The sequence below is a fragment of the Conger conger genome, chromosome 16, assembly GCF_963514075.1.
Source record: "Conger conger chromosome 16, fConCon1.1, whole genome shotgun sequence".
Lineage (NCBI taxonomy): Eukaryota > Metazoa > Chordata > Actinopteri > Anguilliformes > Congridae > Conger > Conger conger.
In genome coordinates, this window is record NC_083775.1 from 28,311,112 (window position 1) to 28,333,276 (window position 22,165).

General features: G+C 43.4%; 1 protein-coding gene across 1 annotated transcript; it reads left to right on the plus strand.

The window, feature by feature from the left end:
- The first annotated feature begins 1,962 nt into the window (after positions 1–1,962).
- Positions 1,963–17,266, plus strand: LOC133114640 (LIM domain-containing protein 2-like). Its single transcript, XM_061224186.1, has 4 exons — positions 1,963–2,185; positions 7,650–7,694; positions 8,366–8,502; positions 13,033–17,266. Exons 1-4 carry the CDS (start codon positions 2,183–2,185, stop codon positions 13,190–13,192), a joined length of 345 nt encoding a protein of 114 aa, XP_061080170.1. The 5' UTR covers positions 1,963–2,182; the 3' UTR covers positions 13,193–17,266.
- The last annotated feature ends 4,899 nt before the right edge of the window (positions 17,267–22,165 follow it).

Sequence of the window (22,165 nt, forward strand, 5' to 3'; positions counted from 1 at the left end):
AAGCCCGTCGCAATTTGTTTTCTAGTTTGAAAAGCTGCTGCCTTCCAGGTTTCATTGAGGGAAGGAAAGTACCTTGGGCCACAAGACCTTTTCCCAGAACTCGGCTCTTTTCGGTACTTCTTAGCAAGCTATAACCCGTTTTTGCAACTTACTTAGTGGTTTGTGTCTTGCAGTTTAGCCTCTGTAAATCTGTTTGTGAAACTTTTGCAGAGTGGTCCACATCCAAAACTGCTTCTAGAAGAGTGTTTTTGATCTGTCAGACTGTTTTTTCTTCTTTCTCAGCCTGATAATGGCTTCCTTGACTGTCATTGGCACAATTCTGGGCCGCATGTTGACAAAATCAGTGCAATACCAGTGCATTCACAGAGAAGGGGAAAGGATAAACAGTATTGTGGTTTGTGGGTGTTTGTTGCTGCAATTCCTCACTTGACCATTAGAAGTCCGAAATGACCTATTGTAGGTACCGTAATGCACCAATGTTTTGGTACAGTGTCGGTCCATCAATGGTATATTTTTAAACCCAAATTTACTATAAACGCAGGCAGAGGGTAAGTCAACATGTCAGTGAGCCTTTTCAGTGATAGGAAGGAATTTACAATGGTCTTGTAACAATGTTTTAACACAAAAATCTTACCTATTGTACCTTTAAGATAGACTAACAAGCAAGCAGCGCCACTTAGTGGACAAATCTAGCAGCAATACAGAATTATCATTGATTGTGAGTTCAGATCAGCAGGACTAAGGATTAAGGACTGAGAACACTATTCCTTATGCAATGAAATGGTCAGATTTGAAGGTATTTTGTCGATTGTCTTTATCTTAAACCTAGCTTGCGATGAAGCTATGCTTCATCATTTAGAAAGATCTCAAAGGGTAGCCACACAAATGGGTGATACACAGCCAGCACATGTGAATTGAGATTATTGTGCTGATGCTGCATCTTTACTTGGGAATGTAGTGTTGTTAGCTAGGTCTTGTGTTTGTTTCCCCTGTGCTGTGGATGACAGTGTATAAAATACTGGAATACGTAATGTGGGGTCAAGAAAAAAAAAAAAAAAATTACTGTAATGATTGCACTGCACCTACTGCATGTTTAAAAATGTATTCCATCTGAACATGTATTAGGCTATACAAATATGGTAATGTGAAATAGGAATCTTGCACTTTCAATATAGTCTATCTCAAGTGATTTCATGATTATAAAAATATTTGACACATTTCAGCATTTTAATGATATGCAAAATAAATTAATTTCAAGTGCAAGTGCATTTCCAATATATGTGATGGAAATTGTTACGTTTCCCTGTGTTTCCTGTGGCTACCTCCTCCAATTGACTGATTGGCAATTCTGTACAGCTGGGTTCACCTGGCAAAAATGAACAAAGCTGGTCGCCTCTGCAGTTGGGGGGAGACTTTGTAAAGAGGCACCTTTTTTCTTTTCCTTATAATAATAATAATAATAATAATAATAATAATAATAATAATAATAATAATTATTATTATTATTATTATTATTATTATTATTATTATAAAGGCCTGTGTTTGTGCAACTGTGTATTTAAAAAAATTCTACCTTTTGTGTGTGTGTGTGATGGTTCCGTATTGCGTTTACATTTAAATTACATTGCGACCGTGGAAACGAAAATCCAAGAATTCAAGTTCAAATTTGAAGACACGTTGAGACATTAATTTGAAGCAAACATATTTCATGCGTGTGTAACCATTATGGCAATAATTAAACCAATTAAGGCGATTAAAGCAAATGTCGAGATCTCTGGCACTTATTTCTTTTAAAATGTATAACGCTCGGGATATTTTTTCGATGCACAAAGAAACACAATACGCCCCCATGTTACTTAAAGTTAGTGGATTAGCTATGCTTTATTAGAAAAATAGGGAGGGGAAAACGGAGGGGGTATATAATGTGAACCAATAGCGTGCAACATCCTGCCGAAGGGAAAAATATATTTCAACCCTTACAGCTCCGAAGAGTCTCGGAACTCGGCAAAAGGATCAGCAAACTGAAGCTGACAAGGAAACTGATGTTGGTGCTGGTTGGAAACCACTAACTTAAAGTCTGGGGAACGATTGTAAAAGCATCAACTCAAGATCACGGCAATCATATTGAACAGACTGGTGGACGCCTTTAATCTTTGTCTACCAAGCTGACAACAATACGCAGATGGTGAGTGTCTCTCCTTTCTCGTTTGTCTAAAAATCGTGCACACTCCATCTACCCACATGAAGGGATGCGACGTTAGTAAGCTTGCTATCTGGGCGAGCTATTTAATCTCTAGCTGGTTGAGAATCAGCCCGTTTTGCGATTTTTAAATAACATTACTCATTTTGAAAGGTAAACAATGGCAATAGTTTCGTTTCAATGACAGTGCACACACCGTTACCCAATAAACGGCTATGAGCATAAAGCAGAAATAGATTGCAAAATAACCGTTGTCCCGGTGTCCATCGCTGTGGACCGGTGCTGTGTTACTATCTTGCAAGTTAAACAAATTCCGCTAACGTAGCCTGCTAGATTTGTCTTGACACACAAGCTAGCTAATTGTAACTTAGACGTTCTATTCCCTTCGCTAGTTGCTGTTTGTTTAGTTTTGGCCATCTAACCGCAGTCTATGCGAGGACAGGATCTCAGAGTAATGATCATAAATTGAATGCTTAGACACATTGTGTGTTGCTTGATGGAGTTTCTGGATAGGACAACTGAACCGACTGTCCCCGATCCTTGTTAATTGTATCGTAACAAAGGCAGTGTCGGTAGGCTCCTCATCCGCGAGCATCCACACAGACTGGGCCAACTTACCTAAATAAAAAATCATAAGCTGTAGTTCCAACAGCAATGCCTGTATGCAGAATTCAGGTGTGGTGGTGTGTGTATGCATACCTCAGTCATATTGTCAACATCAGCAACAGCAAAGATGATGAAAATGGAAAACTAGTCGATTTGAAAATACTGGGTTCATACTATTTACGTCCACCTGTTCTGTAAGTGCCTCTCTGTGGTGTAGTTGAGAGAACGATTGTAACGTTACGTAGGTTCCTAACGCCATTTGTGTTGGCGACTTGAGTGACTGAACCCTGGCAGCGTTTGTAGCCTGAACCTAGCTCAGACACCATGGGTTGTGCACTCTGAACTGAGAGTGGGATTCAGGGTAAACCAGTTTTCTTTTTTGAACAATAATATGTTGTACAGCTGCATTCCTATTTACATAATGATCAGTCACTGATCCATATTCTCCCAGTCTTGTGGGTGATACAGAAATTGTGCAGTATGTTATGCTGGCTTTAATAAGCTCTTTCCCTGAAATGACACCGAGGTCCAGGTGTCACACAAAGCACACGGAGAAGACAATACATTTGCGGTACCGCAACATAATGTTCTGTGTAAATCGGCTCCGATAGAGTGGTCCCCGAATAATATAGACTCTTGTTTTTATTGTTTGTTGTTTTTTCATATTCATAAAAATATTTTTTAAAATGATGAGCCAAGTTGGGCTGAATGGCCTGTTGTCGTCAAACCTTATGTTCGTGTATAATTCATTAACACTGATGAGCTGTACTTTCAATACTGTCTCCACTACTTTCTAGTTTTGATTAAAGTATGTTATTCAATGATCATGATATTTATTTATTGCATACTTATGCATGGAAAACTGTAGCATATTTTGAACCCGCTGAAGTTTGTCCGTTGCACCCGTGACAGATTGCCTGATGCTGTAAACAAGAATTACGAAATGTTTTTTTCAGCGAGTGAAATGAATTCACACATCTCTTTTTCTGTTGGAAAATCATTCACAATCTTCCTGTTCAAATCTTCCATGGCATCTTGAAAAGACAAAACTTTTGCAGAGTAATGGTGTGAACGTACAAGTGTGACCTTCACTGTAGCTGTAACAAAAGCTTTTGTCTCTTCCTTTTTATTAGTATCTTTTGGAGGCCGATGAAATGGATTAGAAGTTTCAAGGACATGGAATTCTTTATAAAGATGAGACTTTTGGTTTAACTTAGGCGTACGATAAGAACGATACAAAATGCTTTACAACGCTATTGGATTTTTATGCGTCCAATGATTGGTTTTGATGCTACATTATTAAATAACAGTCTTTGGTCTTAGATTCTTTTTTTTGCCGTACCACCATACTTGGCAGCACTTATTTTTACTCCTCAGTGTCGTAACGTGTGCGTGTCACTTGACTTCTGGCTGCTGACTTCCAGTCATCGAGAGCTGTGGCCTCAGGCTATGAAACCAGCCTGGTGCTTTGCTGCACGATTCAGCTCACCACCCTCAGCTTCCAACAGACAGATATTCCTTTCCTTTTGACGGACATGTGGAAGACCGTTTTTCAGCTTTGTAGGCTCTCGGTTGGCTACACAGCCTTTTCCCAGCCTGCTGAACAGATGCTGCCGTGCCCAGCACTTCACAAAGGCTTGGCAGCCTGTAGCCTAGTGGCTAAGGTACATGACTGGGACCAAGAATTTTGGTGGTTCAAGCCCAAGTGTAGCCATGATAAGAGACGCACAGCTGTTGGGCCCTTGGGCAAGGCAGGGGTTAACCGCATTGCTCCAGGGGGGATAGTCATCCCTTCCCCTTGCTGTACAGCTCTCTATCAACGTTGAATGGAAAACGTTTGATCACCAGCTTGCCTGGCATGGAAATGTCTGAGAGTGGAAAGAAATTCAAGGAGAGGCAGAACACTTATTCACTTATGAACACTTGGGTTTTGTTTTGGAATGTTTCAATGAGGGTTATGATTAGTCCTTTGCAAGGCTGCCTTTAACTGATTGGTTGAGTGAGTGAACTGGGAAGAGGCATTGATAGATTACACCATAGGAGAAACTGACTCGATTGTCATTATTTCAAAAATCTCAAGTACAACTTGAATGTATTTATTTACAAAAAGTACCGCAATGTCATTCCGGATTGTTCCAGCCCAGTTTAGCCCTTGGCTATGGGAACCATATTTATGAGGCAAAAATGCACTCCGGTGCAAGACTGAGGTAGAGATGTACCATTTAGCATATCTGTTCATTAACAAAAATGCACCTCCACTTGACCTTTATTTCCTGAGAGTTTGCGTATAGCACAAAGCTAGATTATGGTCAACACCACTGCAGTGTATGTAAGTTCTGTACATGAGAATTTCAGCTCAAAAATAACCAGTTAGGCCCTAACACCACAAGAAATGTCAAGATGGGGCATCTTTTTGGGGAGAAAATCTAGAATGCTTGAGGCAAAGACTAGGCAGTTCACAACAGAACTGGACAAACCAAAGGATGTAGGACTAATTTGATCCCTGTAGACACATGAAAAGAGCTGGAAATATGCTTTTCTCGTGGCCTGCATGCACCTTTCGGTAGGAGGTCAGGGCCAGGAAAGCAGAATACGGAGAAGGAATCATCGTAACCCCTCATTGGAATGTTCCAAAACGAAGACTGAATTAATTCAGTTGGCCTACAACTTCAAACCTGATGCTGAGAGCAAGGACAAATTTGTCATTTTTGAAGGTTTCCCTGATTGGTGCATAATATGGGGTTTTAATTCAGCGGTATAAAGAAACTGGATGAGGGAAGAACAAAAGAAGCACAGAACAGGATTGTCAAGGATGATGATAAATATTTGTCTGTATTACTATTAACCTGTATCACACTTTCCCTATGACCGTGTCTACTTGTGAGCCTCATGGTGTGTGCCGCTTCCTGGAAAGGGAATGGGTCACCATTTTGCTTGGCTCGTGCCTTCGCCTCCTGATTTTCCTGCCCTCTTCAGTGTAGTCAATGGCCGCTTAGCTTTATTCAGTGCACTGTGCGCTCCCCGGAGGATCAAGCCCTGCCAGGAATGAGTCAGGCCTGCTTCAGCTTTGCCTCCATTATAGTGACCTCACTGGCATTTCCTGCCTTGGCCACTGCCTGTGTTAATCGCCTGTCGGGAACTGTGCATCAGATACCCGCTTCTCCCCGCAGAGGAGCTTCCCTGTGTCATACGTTATGCTGCGTCACACACACACACACACACACACACACACACACACACACTCAGAAACTCACATGCCCACACAATGCAGTTCTTTATTCGTCAGGCTTATTGTGCTGTAGAAACATTGTGTCCTGGGTTGGGTTTCGCTGATCGATTGGTGTTGTGTTATGAGTACATTTTGGCCCTTGGGGAAGTCCATGGTAATAACTGTCTGTTATATGGTAATGATCATAACGCCAATTCCATGGTAAATGACGTGCTGTATATTTGGGTAGTAAAGCCCAATATAGCTAGATAATAGAGACTGATGAGAGTTATTTCCTCTTGAGGGTTATAAAGGCACACGTCAGTCTTTTATGCAAATATATTGTACTTTACCACTCAAATATCCTGCTGGTCTAATGGTTACCATGGGATTGCTGTTGTTACCCATCGACAATAACTCTTCACCTACTCTCCAATTGTTCATTTCGGGCTCTGGTCTCCAGGGTAGATGTCGGACACTGGGCGCAGATAGGGCTGAGAGAGTGAGTGCGAGAGAGAGGGAAGTCAGCCCTTCTGCAACGTTCCTCAGACCCAGGCCAGTCTTGCATAATAGGACTTGCGTCTCTTTGCATAATCTTCAAAGTCTGCAGTATTAATGGTGTTTCTGAGGGTTTCCTGTCTTTTTTGATGCGCTGTGTGTATGTATATTTGGCAGAACCCCTTTAGTTGCTAGGTGGTTGCCAGAACATCCTGAACATCTTCTCAGTGTGGCTCTATGCAGGCTTCCGTTATTAGGCCAAGCCCTTTTTTTCCGGCCGAGGGTTTGTATTTTTTTCAGGCTGCATTCTCTTAATGCCGGATGAATATTGATTTTTCGCCCAGTCTCGTTTAATCAGTGACTGCAGCACAGGCCAGAGTAGCAGGAATTGTGCATCAGTGCGATTGTGTCTCATATCTACAGGAAACCATAATGCTTCTTCATTGGGTATTTTCTCCTAGTCGCTGTCAATGTACTACTTTGGATGGAGGGAGGCCAAGGGCATTGATTGGTCACATTTAACTCCATGCATGGAAGAAAAGTATTTCCGTGTAGATGGGTAAAACGACAATGGCAGTGGTAAATAAGCACAGTGAGGCGAAACGACAAGCTGACCGGGCTGGTTCAAAAACCAGTCAACCTTGGAATTGCTTTTCCACGATGGTGACCGCTATCGAAAAATGGAGGTTAACCGTATAAAATCTAAAGATGCAGGTAAGTGGGCTGGGTTGAGGACTGAGGAGGAGGAGGAGTTCTCCTTGATTGTAAACACGGGGCCACAGCGAGGCAAATCCTGCAGAGTATGCAAAGCTCCCTTCCCCTCAGTGTAGCCCCCTCTCCCTCTCAGGGCTGCAGGAGGCTGAATGTTTGGTGCCACACAGCAGTACTTATGATGGTGCCATTGGTATAGCAGTGGTCCCTTTGGTCCCTCTATGAAACTCTCTCTCACCAGGAGCTGTAATCACTCAGCACTTTCAGCTCTGAGGTTTTTTTTCTTCAGCTGGTTCTCTGGAAGACACCCAGTGCCAGATGCCAGTGCAGGCAAACAAACCCGTTCCCTGGGGGTTGGGTTGAGTAGAAAGTGTGTGTGCATGTGTAATAACAGTTTTTGTATAATGTTCGCTTTCCTCTTTGCAGGACAACAGAACTGGCCCAGAAGACAAACCTGTGCAGCGCTCCAAGGTAAGTGCTCTTCTGTACCACTCGTCCCTCTCCTTTCTCCCTGCTCCATTACTCTTTCTCCTTCTCTCTACGGGCTTATTCCAATTATTTTCCTTGCTCCTGTCCGGAAATCAATTTAGGTCCACCATCTTTAAGGACATTCCAACCCATTAATCCCAATCTTGCCTTTGAGCAAGGAAACATGAGTGTGTCCTTTGCGGAAGTATTTTCAGAATGCGTGAAAAAATGTATAAATGATCAACCTGTGTATCCACCTCTCCCCATCTGCCACGTCTGTAACTGCCGTGACTTTGACGTTTGAAGGAACGAGGACATTCCATTTGTCTCAATCCCATTCCCTCTTTCCCCGTCTTCACTTCTTCTAGCCTCTCCCAATGGGTGCAGCTAGGAGTAGAAAAAGGAGCAAGGTAAAGAGAACGAGGAGGAGAAATAAGCAATTGGAATGAGCCCAGTATCTCTCCTGTTCTCTCCTTCCCTACTATATCTCTATAATTAGCAGGGATTGACTCTGATTAAATAACTAGCTTCAGTAGAGATCCAGCTGTCCATCTCAATGCTGTTGAACATTCTCTTTCACTTGTATTTGTGATGCCAAGTTGCCAACCTCTGGTGCGTTTGTGTTTGTCTCTTTGTGTCGGTGTCTGTGCTTGCGTTTGTGCATGTGTGCTCAGTCCTTCAGCTTTAAGACGCACAGGGAGGTGTGTTCATCTTGTCAGAAGACGGTGTACCCCATGGAGAGGCTGGTAGCAGATAAACTGATTTTCCACACAACCTGCTTCTGCTGCAAACACTGTAACACCAAACTCAGGTAACACAAACTCAGGGCTCTGTACAAAATCACAGTATTTCATGTGTGGATGTCTTTGTCTTGTCTTTCTGTTTGTCTAATTGCACATTGCATATCCTTTTACTAAAAGGAAGTTATTTAGCTGAAGACATGATTTAACTGACTGTGTCTAGGCCTACATTATCTTGTGAGATGCAGCACATTTGACACTGACTGACCTATTGCTTATGATTAAAGTGCCTGATGATTAAATCCTATAAAAATTATTGGAGAAAAAAAAAAAAAAAAAGATTTCATTTATTCACACAATGACTGTTCAATGAAGTCTACAGTCTAAATATTCTCTTCACCCTTCCAATAATAATCAGGATAGCTAAAAACAGCATTTTGCAGAGGACTAAAAAATTGGGAGAGATCAAGCTAAATAGTGTTCTGCAGTGGGTTGGTAGCATTTTCTCCTTTCTCCTGGATTAGTTGAGTATCATTTGTTTGTTTGCTGTTTCTAATTCAGTTTAGTTGTCATTATAGTGTTCTGCTGTTTATTTGTTTGTTAGTTAATACAAGTGGTGTTTATTTAGATTACAGTGAAACTGGGTTAGGTGTTCGTTTCTCTCAGGTGAGCTAGGCTATTGAGTTAGGCTATTGTTTTTACTGGCTGGCAGGCCACAGCTTTTGTTGTAGGAGGAGCCAATAGTTTGCACCCTGCTTAGGGTATAATTACTGGCACACCTGAACTCAGTGTTCTGCAGTGGGTTGGTAGCATTTTCTGTATTCAGCGTCAGTGTTATTTAAGCAGTTGTGTAGCGGCAGCCTCGGCATACGAAGTTGCAGGCGTACAAAGTCGAGGGTGTCTATCTACGGGTGTCCATCCAGGCTGTCTGAGAGCCTGATGAGTGTTTTTGTTTTCGCTGCCTGCCCTCATTTCACTACGTAGTATTCCTCTTGTCCTCCCTAGTTCCATCCATGTGTTTCCTTCCCATCCCTGTCCTCTCTCCTCTCCCCAGGTCCCAGTCAGGTAGGAGGTTCGCCTCCCTCCAACATGGGCAGAATATCTCAAACCTCATCTTCCCTCCCAGATCCGCTGGTATTGATCTCTGTGTGGCTGGTGGCCTCTGGAACTGCCAGTCCGCCGTACAGAAAGCAGACTTCATATCTGCCTATGCCTCCCACCTCAACCTTGACTTTCTTGCTTTAACCGAAACGTGGCTCTCACCAGAGACCACAGCCACCCTGGCTGCCCTTTCCTCCGCCTTCTCTTTTTCCCCACACACCCAGAACCTCTGGCAGAGGAGGTGGCACAGGTCTCCTAATCTCATCCTCATGGAGATCCTAGTGTCTTCTCCTCATCCTTCGCCTTCTCTTTTGAATTTCATGCGGTTTCTGTTACTTTGCCGTGCAAACTGTTTATTGTTGTTTATCGCCCCCCGGGTCCTCTGGGGAGCTTCTTGGATGAGATGGACATCCTCCTTAGCTCCTCACCAGTCAATGAGGGCGACATGGCTCAGGCAGTAAGGCAGTAAGGCAGTCGTCTGGCAGTTGGAGGGTTGCCGGTTCGATCCCCCGCCCGGGCTGTGTCGAAGTGTCCCTGAGCAAGACACCTAACCCCCAAATGCTCCTGACGAGCTGGTCGGTGCCTTGCATGGCAGCCACTTGCCGTTGTTGTGTGAGTGTGTGTATGAATGGGTGAATGAGAAGCATCAATTGTACAGCGCTTTGATTAAAGGTGCTATATAAATGCCAACCATTTACCATTTACCAATGACACCCCCCTGAACCTCCTGGGTGACTTCAACCTCAACTCAGAGTCCACCCAGTCTACCTTTCTCTCCCTCCTTTTTTTCTTTTGACCTTACCCTCACTCTTTCCCCTCCCACCCACAAAGCAAACAACCTTCTTGACCTCATCTTCACAAGGAGCTGCACAACAACCAACCTCTCTAACACCACTCCTTCATCTCTTTTTCTCTTCCACTCTCCTCTAACACCCATCCATCTCTCCCACCATCCACTGTCACCTGTCGGCGGAACCTATGCCACCTGTCTTCCTCCACCCTCTCATCTACAATCCTCTCCTCCCTACCATCTGCGGAGTCTTTCTCTTAACTGTCTCCCGATGCTGCTGCTACAACTCTCATGTCCTCCCTCTCATCTTCCTTTGACTCTTTACGAGCTGTCCGAACCAAAAAGCGGGCAGCGGAGGGAAAAAGGGAAAGGTCCTGTCTCTCCAGTGATATAGCTTCCTTCCATGCCCTCTTATCATCTTTCCATTCCTCTGTCTCTCTAGCTAAATCCTCCTTCTTTCACGCGGGCGCCTCTAATCCCCGCAAACTGTTTTCAACCTTCTCCTCGCCCCCCACCCCCCTCATCACTCACACCTGATGACTTTGTCTCCTTCTTTGAAAAGAAGGTTGACGCCATTTGCAATTCCTTCTCCCAACCCTCTCCCCCCGCTGACCCTCCTACCTTCCCCAACTCCCTAGCCTCCTTTTCTCCCCTCTCTGACACATTGAAACTCCTTGCATCCCACCGCCCACCCACCTGTCCTCTTGACCCCATCCCCTCTCCCCTTCTACAATCTATATCCAATGACATTCTACCTTTTCTCTCCTCTCTAATCAACACCTCCCTCTCTCCCGGCACCATGCCCTCTTCCCTGAAGCGGGCCGGAGTCACTCCCCTGCTCTTGACCCCTCTGCCCTCAACAACTAATTGCTGTCTGGGATGGGTGTCACAGGGTCTGCACTCGCTTGGTTTTCCTCCTACCTCTCTGGTCGCTCCTACCAGGTGACTTGGAGGGGCTCAGTCTCTGACGCTCACCCCCTACAAACTGGAGTCCCACAGGGCTCAGTTCTTGGGCCTCTCCTCTTCTCACTATACACCATGTCTCTTGGTTCTGTTATCTCTTCCCATGGCTTTTCTTATCACTCTTATGCTGATGACACCCAACTCTTTATTTCCTTCCCCCCCGACACCCAAGTCACCACACCGATATCTGCCTGCTTGGCTGATATCTCTGCGTGGATGACTTCCCACCACCTGAAGCTCAACCTTGCCAAAACTGAGCTTCTCTACATCCCTGCTAAGTCCTCTCCGTCAATCAACCTCTCACTGACTGTTGAGGACTTTGTAGTTTCCTCCTCCCATACGGCAAAGAATCTTGGGGTGACTCTTGATAACTGCCTCACCCTGGCTCCACAAGTATCCTCCACTGCCAGAACCTGCAGGTTCTTTCTGTATAATATACGCCGTATCCATCATCTCCTGACGGAGAAAGCCACTCAGCTCCTAGTCCAGGCGCTCGTCATTTCCCGCCTGGATTACTGCAACTCCCTCCAAGCTGGTCTCCCAGCCTGTGCCATCAAGCCCCTCCAGCTGGTCCAGAATGCTGCAGCCCGCCTGATCACCAGTCAGCCCAGGTCGGCTCATGTCACCCCGCTTCTCATTGGCCTCCACTGGCTTCCTATTGCCGCACACATCTGATTCAAGGCCCTAGTGTTCGCATTTCAGGCTGCTAAGGGGACTGCCCCACCTTACATACAATCCTTGATCACTCCCTACTCCCCAGCTAGACCACTCCGGTCTGCCAGCTCTGGTCGCCTTATGGTTCCCTCTCTACGTGCACCTGGCGGTCGAGCTGCACGTTCACGCCTGTTTTCCGCTCTGGTTCCTCAGTGGTGGAATGGCTTGCCTACCACTGTCAGGACAGCAGAATCCCTCCCCCTATTTCGACGCAGACTCAAAACACATCTTTTCAAACTCTACCTTAGTCCCCCCTCCTGATTATACATAAGCATATACAACTACATCATATTTCAGAAGCTACCAAAAAGAGATCGACTGAGAATGTGAAAAACACAAATTGCAGCAGTAAACAAGCACATTGTTCTTTTTTTAACTCAGCCAGTGATTTTCTGCTACCCAGCACTGGCTTGGGATTATTTTTTCTGAGGCCATGATTGAACTGTAAACTAGAACAGGGAAGATTCCAGCACTATCTGTAGGCTATATTGGCAATATATATGCAAACGTTTTTCTGAATGATAACCAATTCAAGCATTCGCGTAGCTAGGATTGTTTCCCTCATGCATACGCAAGTGTTTCCCTGCCAGCACCTAGTGCCACAATGGAGGCTGCATAATCGGTGAAAACATTGAGACAGGACGGAGAGAAGTAGGGACTTCTCTCCTCTTCATCAGATGTTGAGTGGTAGTCCTCTGAGTTTGTGCTAGACACCGGTCTAACAGTGGGGAATGGTTGCTTATACTTGAATCAGGCCTTAGGCTTAATGAACAAATGCACCCGACATCTTTGAGCATGCTGCAGTTCTGTATTCTTTTTAATTGACCGAGAGGGCTGGAGTGAAAAATCAGACAGGATTGGAACTGAAATAGGTGGCCGAGACGATGGAAAAATTGACGTTGTTTTGGGCGGCTAGTTACCACACATTTACAATAAGTAACAAGTCTAATTAATGAAACTAAAAGTGCTCACTTAGTGTAGATGAATCGCCAGTGCTTCCTCGTTTCTGACCCTCTCCTGCCTCTTCCCCCAGCCTGGGCTCCTTTGCCGCCCTGCAGGGCGAGTTCTACTGCAAGCCGCACTTCCAGCAGCTGTTCAAGAGCAAAGGCAACTACGACGAGGGCTTCGGCCGCCGGCAGCACAAGGAGCTGTGGGCCAACAAGGAGTCGGAGAACATCACCAAGAGCCCATGAGCTGGCTCTCCCGCCCGGCTCTGGAGCACGCTAACGCGGCACGCTCGCTCCCCGCACATTCCAGCACATTCCGGCACGCAAGCGCGCAACCCGCCAGAGGACGACTCGACAGTCTCCATTTTAGCTTTTTAGATAGGGGGGTTTATTTTCTCTTTCTTTTTAATTAATTTTAGTTTTTTGACAAAATAGGGTTTTGGTATTGTTTTTAAAACTTTTTTTGGTCTTAATTTTCATATGTCACTAAATGGTTTTAAACTGTGTTATGTGCACTCCCGTGTACCAGGCCAGAGTTTAGTTTCACTGGGCCTTGGATTGTGTGTAAGTATTTGTACTGCCACAGCGTATAAACTGTTGACTAGGCAGATGTCCCCTGTTTGAGTTTGGACCCTGTCGGAGATTACTGTGGTAGAACTGGTTTGTTGAGCATACACTGAGGTTTTTAATTACGGTTTTAAATTTGTCTGACCGTTCTTTATGCTTCAATGTATTTGTGTGGGTTTTCCAATAAGAAAAACTGTAAATGCTGGGAAAGTGGGTGGGGTCTGACAGGGTATACCTATAAGCATAGGTGGAAAATCCGGGTTCAGAAAGTAGAAGTCACCACTCAAATTTGTTCCAATGATGTGGATTTGCTAGTTGGCACTATTCTTCAGCTAGGAGGTGGAACGAATTGCCATTCATAGGTGGAAGAAACACACGGCAGTACTTACTTTCTGACCCCAGGTCTTTCCATCTTTGCCTATACGAGTGAGTACAGGGTACGCAAAGCATATCTCACACCCGGTTCTGTCCTGCTTCGCCACAGGGGTTGTGTCTGTGGCAGGGGGAGCCAGCCGGGGAGTGCTAAAGACCAAACTGGGAACGGCTTTGATTGTGGAGAGTGAATTGTATCCGTGTAATCGTTGTTTTGGGATATGCTCTCAACATCTGTGTTGAGCTGTCACATTTCAAGGGTTCTCCTTGAAGCTGTCTTTTGATGTTTGGTGTCTCTTTATTGCTACCTTCAGTTTGTGTTGGTGGGGTTGGTTTATGTCAGTCTATAGCTTACCCATTGAACTGCATGCTGGGTAGATCACTGGGGATGTGTCATCTTATTTTGCACAATAGAAGCTTCTGGAAAAAGTAGGGTTCTGTATAGTCATTTATACTTGATGGGCATACACTGTGTCCTGCTGTGCTGAGTAGTGCTATCAAGGAAGGCAAGTAGCAAGCACGCTAAACTTGTGTCATGTAAATATCCTTCCCCTGGCATAGCATTTTTCCTGGGTGGCTTTGTTGGCTGTTGTATGAATCATTCTGTTTTGGCATGACACGAATGCGCACAAAGGGTTATTAGCCAGGTGACTGTAGAGTTAGTCAGGAGTTTGATACATAGTTACAATGACGCAAAGACTGTTTTATCAATGTGGAAAGGCTCACTGCCTTCCTCTGCCGTATAATCCGATGAAAGAGTCAGCCGATTAAATCAACGGCTGAACTCACTGGGCTAGGTTCAGCCATGCAGGAACAGCCTTCGGCTGGAAATGGTGCACCCTCGGCGAAGCGGCCTCACCAGGGTTAAAGGGAAGGCTGGATTCCTTTCACTGTACCTCAGGAGATTACAAGGCTCTGCTCAGGAATCGGGCCGTATGTGTGCTGGTGGCAGGTCTTCAGGTCTAGGGCCCCTCGCAGAGGCCTGGCTCCGTAGTCTGCGTGGTAAGGCCACAGAGTGGCGCACGGTCCTCATTTTCAGAACGGGAGGGACAAGTGCCGACCACCGAGGCCACTGGCCGACCAATACCCCACTGCAGTATTTCTTACAGAGAAGAAAATGGTTTCCCCTGCTGCCATGGCGATGAATTTGAATGCTGAGGAAACCGACTGTTGGGAGCTGTCGAGCCGGCTGTGGGGCTGCGCTGTGTACTGCAGACATCCTGGGCGTGTTTTGAAGGCTTTTGACAGGGTGGGGATGTTCACACCGCTAAAACAAGTCTGCCTGTAACGAGACTTAATCTTTTTTTTTTTTTTTTTCTCAAGTAGAAAATGTTAGCTTGTTTAAGTTCCTTTCTGCTTGACAAGCAAAATTCGTACCCCGTTGGCAACTCTTGCAATGAGAAACTCATCTCATTGCCTATCTTTTTGTCTTATTTTGCATAAAAGTAATAGAAATGTGAATTTAAGTGTAAATAAGACTAAAATATTTGTCAAGATTGACTTCGTTTTTGATTTTGGCAGTGGCAAGTCTGCGACCGCGGCAAAGGTGGGAAGCGATGGCCCGGTCCACAGACCTGCTTGTACACAGCGCAGCTCTTCTCCTCTCTCTGGACAGCACCTCCATTTTAATCGCTCACAACCACGCTGCTGCAAGCCAGGCGCGACTCTCTCTCGTCCAGCAGCGCCTTTTCTGTTACTATGACAAGTTTGGCAGTGACCACTACAGTTTTAGACGATATACTGTATTTACAATTTGAATTGAACACTGTTTAGAAGCATGAACCCTCCCTTATGTCAAACAAATATTACTAGCCATTGTGTTTGCAGCTGTATTCCATTGGACCGTAGTCTCTAAGATTCCCCTAACATAAGGGCTACAGACATTTACTGTATACAATGTGTTTATGCAAGTTTAATTTGGAAGGAGATAAAGGCAAGTGAGTTGAAATATTTGCTGGGAAATGACCGTGTATGGTTTTATGCCTGAGCTGAGAGGTTGAGTGGGGAGCTCCACTTTTTGCTGGAGGGAGCGGCTTGGCTCACTTAAATGTGACTGAAATGTTTTAGTTTCTGATCGGCTGAGACTGTACAGACACTGTACAGACCTTGTACAACAGCTTCATGTCCATTAGTGGCTTTTGGCTGAAGATACAACTCATGCATACTGACTGTTTGTCCATAAAATTAGTTTGTTCAGTTTGTCTCATAGCCATGTTTTGATATATTTTTTTAGATATTAATTTATTATATTTAAATTTCATGCCCAAGCCAACAAAAACAATAATACCCTCCGTAACTATATGGTTAAAACGATATCTGTTGTCGGAAAATACTGTGAAGCGCCTGTGGATATAAGATATGACGTATTTAAGCCTTAGAAGAAGCTTGCACTATGGAAGGAATGTTTCCAATCCGTGTGGCTAAAAAAAGTGATTAATGACATGCTGGCAGATTGTTATTTTCAGCCTGTTTTTAAGAAGGGCATGTACCAAACCTATTCCCGCACAAGAACTGCATGAAAAGTTAATTTCACATCTCGCAGAGTAGCATTCTGAGCCAGTCCGACTCTAAAGGCCAGTTTATAATCCAGCGAGTGTCGCTCGAGTAAAAATCGCGACACTGAACAAAAAAAGTGTTCATGGACGTTCTATTTGCCCAACATAGACTGTGGTAGTTCTCCTTAGCAAAGAGTGTAAATGCACTCGAGTCGCCCGCAGTATAAACCAAATGTGGCTGCGACCAGCGGCATCCATTGCATGTTGTCAGTGGCAGTGACGCTCTGTCCCTCTATAAACTGGCCTTAACAGGGTGTCTTCTGGCTACACAGGGTAACAGGAATGTGTTCAGGTTGCTATTATTTTTTAGAATTATTGCATGGTTCAGACTGTTCACACCTGTGTGTTAAAACTAAACGCTTGCACTGAGTGTGGCTTATGTGCCTTCAGGCTACACTAGGCACAAACGTCAGTTCAGTTCTCCAGTTCCGCGGCATAAATGAAAGACTATATGCATTCGTTCCTCTGTTCTCTGCCACAGGGCATTGCATGGATCCTCTCAGCGTTCGTACGTTTTTTTTAAACGGTATGCATGCTTTCTCCGAGGCACCTACTGTATAATAATACATGTAATAAACGTGTGAGTTAATGGCAGTATCTTGTTTACGTGGAGGTACACTTTTTTATAATGCCAACCTCAGAGGCAAAAGATAGTCAGAGTGTTTGTGTTTACCATAGAGTTTGCCTGTGATATGATGTGGCCTTACAACACAGGCTTTGGCTTGGTTTTGCTTTCCTCACTTTTTGTACTTCTGTTATTTTTACCCTCAAGCTGCATTGTGGAGAGAAATGATTAAAAGTCCCAATGGGTTTAATTTTTGCTTAATTTTGATATGTTGCTTGACTGTTTATAGATTAAGTTTGTTCAGATCAACATTGTTCCACCTGACTACACCATTCTACATTTTCACTTTTTGACTTCCATTATAATTTGTGTATTCTGTTTTTTTTAAACTATTTTTTGTTCAGTGGGAGAAATGCATTGGGTTGTGCATTTTCCTGATCTATCCAGCAATAGTGTACACCTGGCGGTATTTCATGAAGCAGGATCAGTGCATTAGCTGGATAACTGCGCTGAATAAAACCTGGCACTCCTCTATTTTACTAAAATTCATGTTTCATATTTGGGAGGGTTCCAGGTTCTACTGAGTGCAGTGATCCAGCTAATTCAGTCCTCCTGCTTTGTGAAATGGGGCTCAGGCTTTGGTGCAATTTATGTTCATATAATGTTTAAAATTGTAGACAAATCATCTTTATTTATATTTACATATATATATTTGCAAATTCACACAATTTTGATCATCACAACATAATTATTTTTAAGTAAGTTTGCAAGACTTGACACTGTAAATATCCTGCAGTTATACTCAAGTATCCCACTAGATGGGAGGAAAACCTCACTGATACAATGTCAAATGAATGCCAATTTTCTGAGCAGGAATACTATGGAAAAGTGGACATGCAGATAAGTTGATACCATTGGATTTCAGTTTAAGGAAATACAGTTAAACACATTATTGCCTCTGACTCAACTGTAATGTTCTTTCCTTGATAACATTATATTACATTAATGGCATTTGGCAGATGCTCTTATCCAGAGCAATGTACAGTTGATTAGACTAAGCAGGGGACAATCCTTCCCTGGAGCAATGCAGGGTTAAGGGCATTGCTCTAGGGCCCAACGGCTGTGCGGATCTTATTGTGGCTGCACCAGGCATTGAACCAATGTCCTTGCAGGTGCTAGTCATAATCTATTGGCTAACAATCCTGTTGCCTTTTCTTGTCTAAAGACTAAGTTCAATGTAATAAAATTAAACTTAGCTATTGGCATCCGTGCTTGGAGTCAGCCTTATAGCCCGACACTTACTGCATGCTGATTGGCCCACTGCCACAACGAAAGAAAGCAGGCGTGTCCGAGGAATGCTTTCAGAGTAGAATACATTCCTCAGAAATTCACTTCATGTGTCATCATTCATTACTTTTTTGTGGAGAGCAACATGATGTCATGGAGCGCTGCCAGACTGCATAATGAAGACCAGAATATCGATCGGCAGAATAAATGAGCTCTTCCATACATTCTTCCATCCAATATGATGCTGTATTGGCCGTACCGCTGTAACTATTTTTGATATACTCCATCTCCAAGTCATATGGCTGCATTTATCTTACATGCTTTATTTTCACATTTAGTTCTTCTGTTAACAACGATGGTATGACCTTATATAGGTAATTATTGTATTCAGCTTGAAAAAGAGCATGGTGCCACATAAGACACAGAAACCATGTTGAATTTTTCATTCACATATCACTTAAAGCTTTGCAACTCCTCTTCATCTTTTTTCAGAACATTTTTGGGACGTGGACATATATTGGAATTATAACAAACCTCAGTTTTAAGGCATTCACCTCAACGGTGGTGCTTTTTTGATTGTAACACTAGCTCTAGTGGTGTTTTCTTACACTAAATCTGATAAATGCAGTTGCTTTGCTTGAACGCATCTGTCAAATGATTCAAATGTAAATTTTAGTTCCGCTTTAAATATTCAGTTACTGGTGACTCGCAAAGGGAATGGTCGGCATGGAAAACCACTACAGTTGATGAATAATTCTCACCACTGTGCAGAACCTAAGACCCCCCCCCCCCCCCAAACACCTCTTTGATAAATCAGAAATCACCTCAGGGGCCACGGACTTCACAAACCAAAGTGCAGAGATTAAACTGCTAGAAACAAACCACTAATTACCAGGTCATAGTTTACTAAGTGGTACCTAAAAGAGCCTGCAGAGTTCTGGAAAAAGATCTTGTGGACAGATGATACCAAGATGTATCAGACTTGTACCAGAGTGATGGCAAAAGCAAAGTGTGGAGGCCAAAAGGATCTGCCCAAAATTCAATGCAATGTGCATGTATGACTGCCACAGGTCATAGGTACTGGCTTACTTGTCGTCAGTGATCACGTAACTGCTTATAGCAGCAGTAGAATGAATTCTGCAGTGAATAGTAGCATCTTATCTGCTCAAATTCAACAAAATGCTTCCAAACGCATTGGATAGCGCTTCATCCTTCAGCAAGACAAAATAAACTGCTAAAGCAAAAACTCTCTGTCTCTGAGTGAAGACCGGTAGAATGAGTTTGAGTGTACAGTTTCCGGTACGTTCCATACCAGGCAGGAGAGAGAAATGTCTGTTAACAAGAGCTCTGTGGTTCTGGACGGCCCAGACGGACCCTGGGCACACACCAGGCTACGAGGCAGCAGGGCCCGTGAATGAAAGGAAAGCAGCTTGAATGAAGCCCATTGTAGCACACGGCGGTTCCCGTTTCTCTGTCTGACGCTCACAGAAGGAGGACAGAATGAAGAGTCACACGGCAAGGAGAGGAGCCGCTAACGCCACCGCTAAAGCTCTTGACGAACAATGGTGCCTTGGTGAGGCTGGCTTTGCAGCGCAATGGCTGACAAATTTTGTTTTATGTCTTTGTTTTTCAGCAAACGCATCTTAAGTGGCCCGAGCCCTGTCAGGCGCTGAACTTATCTGTGGAAATGTGCCTTAGGGCTTGGATGGACTGAAGTTACAGCCCAGACTATAATAAATCAGAAGCACTTATTCAGTTCCTTCGCTGTTGCACGCATAGGAAGTGACACAGTGTCCAGTTGCCATTAAGACATAAAAATGAGTAATTCTTTGAGTTTGATTTTAAAATTCGATTTAAATGTTGAGAATAAAACATTTAGAAATACCTCGGTATTATTTTCACGCATATTTTAGAGATTTAAAAATATATATATTTATCACATATTTTAACCTGTGTCAACTAGTGATTGTGTCAACCAATTAGTGGTGGGATGTTACCATTGCTTATGATCCAACATCAAGATTGTTAGTCTATATTAATTATTTTATGTGCCCTTTATTGTAGTGTATTATAAGCACTTAAACATTCTAGGTTATGCATACAGATTTGTAGGCTAATAATTAGTACACCACAGAACACTACAGGAAACAACATCAAGAGAGATTTATTCACATATTAATGCAGATTTGATTTGAATCCATGTTTTACAAATTATTTTAATAATTTGTGATAAAGTGATTAGTTATGTTGTCTGATTCTGATTATTTCATAGTTATTATATTGAAAAATTGTACACTGTATTTTTTTGTGTGAATGGTGATCAGTAATACTGCAGACAGTTCTGTGGTGTAACTACTGAAGGCAGTGACAACACGTAATAACACCATAGGCAACTGCACACAAATATGGCAATTTGCTAAAAAAGGATAAAAGCAAGCTCCTGCATGTGCAAATGTACCCCTCGGCACCCTAGGCGAAAGAAAATTATATTTCAATGTGAAACTGTCTGCACTCTCCGTTTTTGGTTCCATGCATTTGGTTCAGTTTGGACATCCGTGTGTTTGGTTTGCCAATTCAGGACCAGAGTGTACAGTTTGCAAAACTGAGTCTACGGATTGGCAAACAGAGTATGAAATTTGCATTGGAATATATATATATTTTTTATATACATTTAGTAGGAGGCTCAGAAGAAATGTATAACTGATATTGACTATTAGTTATTTTATATCAAAAACATTCTATATTATACATTAGGAATTCCACAGACACAGTGAATGTCTTAAAAAATTTGGGTCATTTTTTTAACAAAAGGTGTAAGGCATTTGACCAAACTTGTGCTTGGAAGATAAGGACCTCCCTGAATCACCTCTTCAAACAAGACTTTTCATACTTTCTGCTGAGTAACACCACAAAAGTCTGCAAAAGTCTGGCTCTGGGCATGCAGTTTTTCATGGACAACTGATACTAAAAGTTTTATAAAAGAATTATCCAAATTAATCCAAAATAAATGTTTTCTTATTGTCTCATCTTAAGAGGGGTAATTAAGCACAAATCCACCTGCTTTCTGACAAAAACTAAATTTATCTGTTTTTTATGCTGTGTGAAATTGCTTGGACACGATGTGCGACACTTCAACAAAGAATCACCCAAATCATGCTGCATGCTTCTTCACACCCCCACCATACCATAGCAACAGTTTACAATTTAAGTCTCCCTTCTTGCACAGATTGTGATGTATAGCTCAATATAATGTCAGTAGGGCACACAGTTCTGTTGGAGATTAGTTTGGGGTAAATTCACTTAAGGCAGGCCCCATGTGTTATGTCTCTAGATCTGGGTTCTTGGATGAGAGCTGCGAGTCCGTGATTTCAATATGTTTTTATGTCTATAACCACTTTTACATTAATTACATTAATGGCATTTGGCTGATGCTACAGCGACGTACAGTTGATTAGTCTAAGCAGGAGACAATGCTCCCCTGGAGAAATGCAGGGTTAAGGGCCTTGCTCAAGGGCCCAACTGCTGTGCGGATCTTATTGCGGCTACGCCGGGGATCGAACCACTGACCTAGCAGGTCCCAGTCCTTTACCTTAACCACTACGCTACAGGCCGCCCTAGATCACTTGTTAGCTCAACTTTAGAACCATTGCTCTGGATAAGTGTGTCTGCCAAATGCCAATTATGTGCTTTTCTGAGAGGTCTCCCCCATGTCCCTTCCCATATCTGTCCAAAGCAGGGGTGCACAACTCCGGTCCTCGAGGGCCGTTCTGCGCACTGCATACTTTTGTTCCAATCAATCGCCTTGTTCTTAATTCCCAGACAGCTCTATAAAAGACCATGGTTCAAGCCTATACTTGAGCACAGTAAAATCAT

Excerpts from the sequence above, each read along its gene's own strand:
- LOC133114640 (XM_061224186.1), top strand. Across the intron at positions 7,695-8,365 it reads AACCTGTGCAGCGCTCCAAG|TCCTTCAGCTTTAAGACGCA; the intron begins GTAAGTGCTCTT and ends ATGTGTGCTCAG. Across the intron at positions 8,503-13,032 it reads CACTGTAACACCAAACTCAG|CCTGGGCTCCTTTGCCGCCC; the intron begins GTAACACAAACT and ends CTCTTCCCCCAG.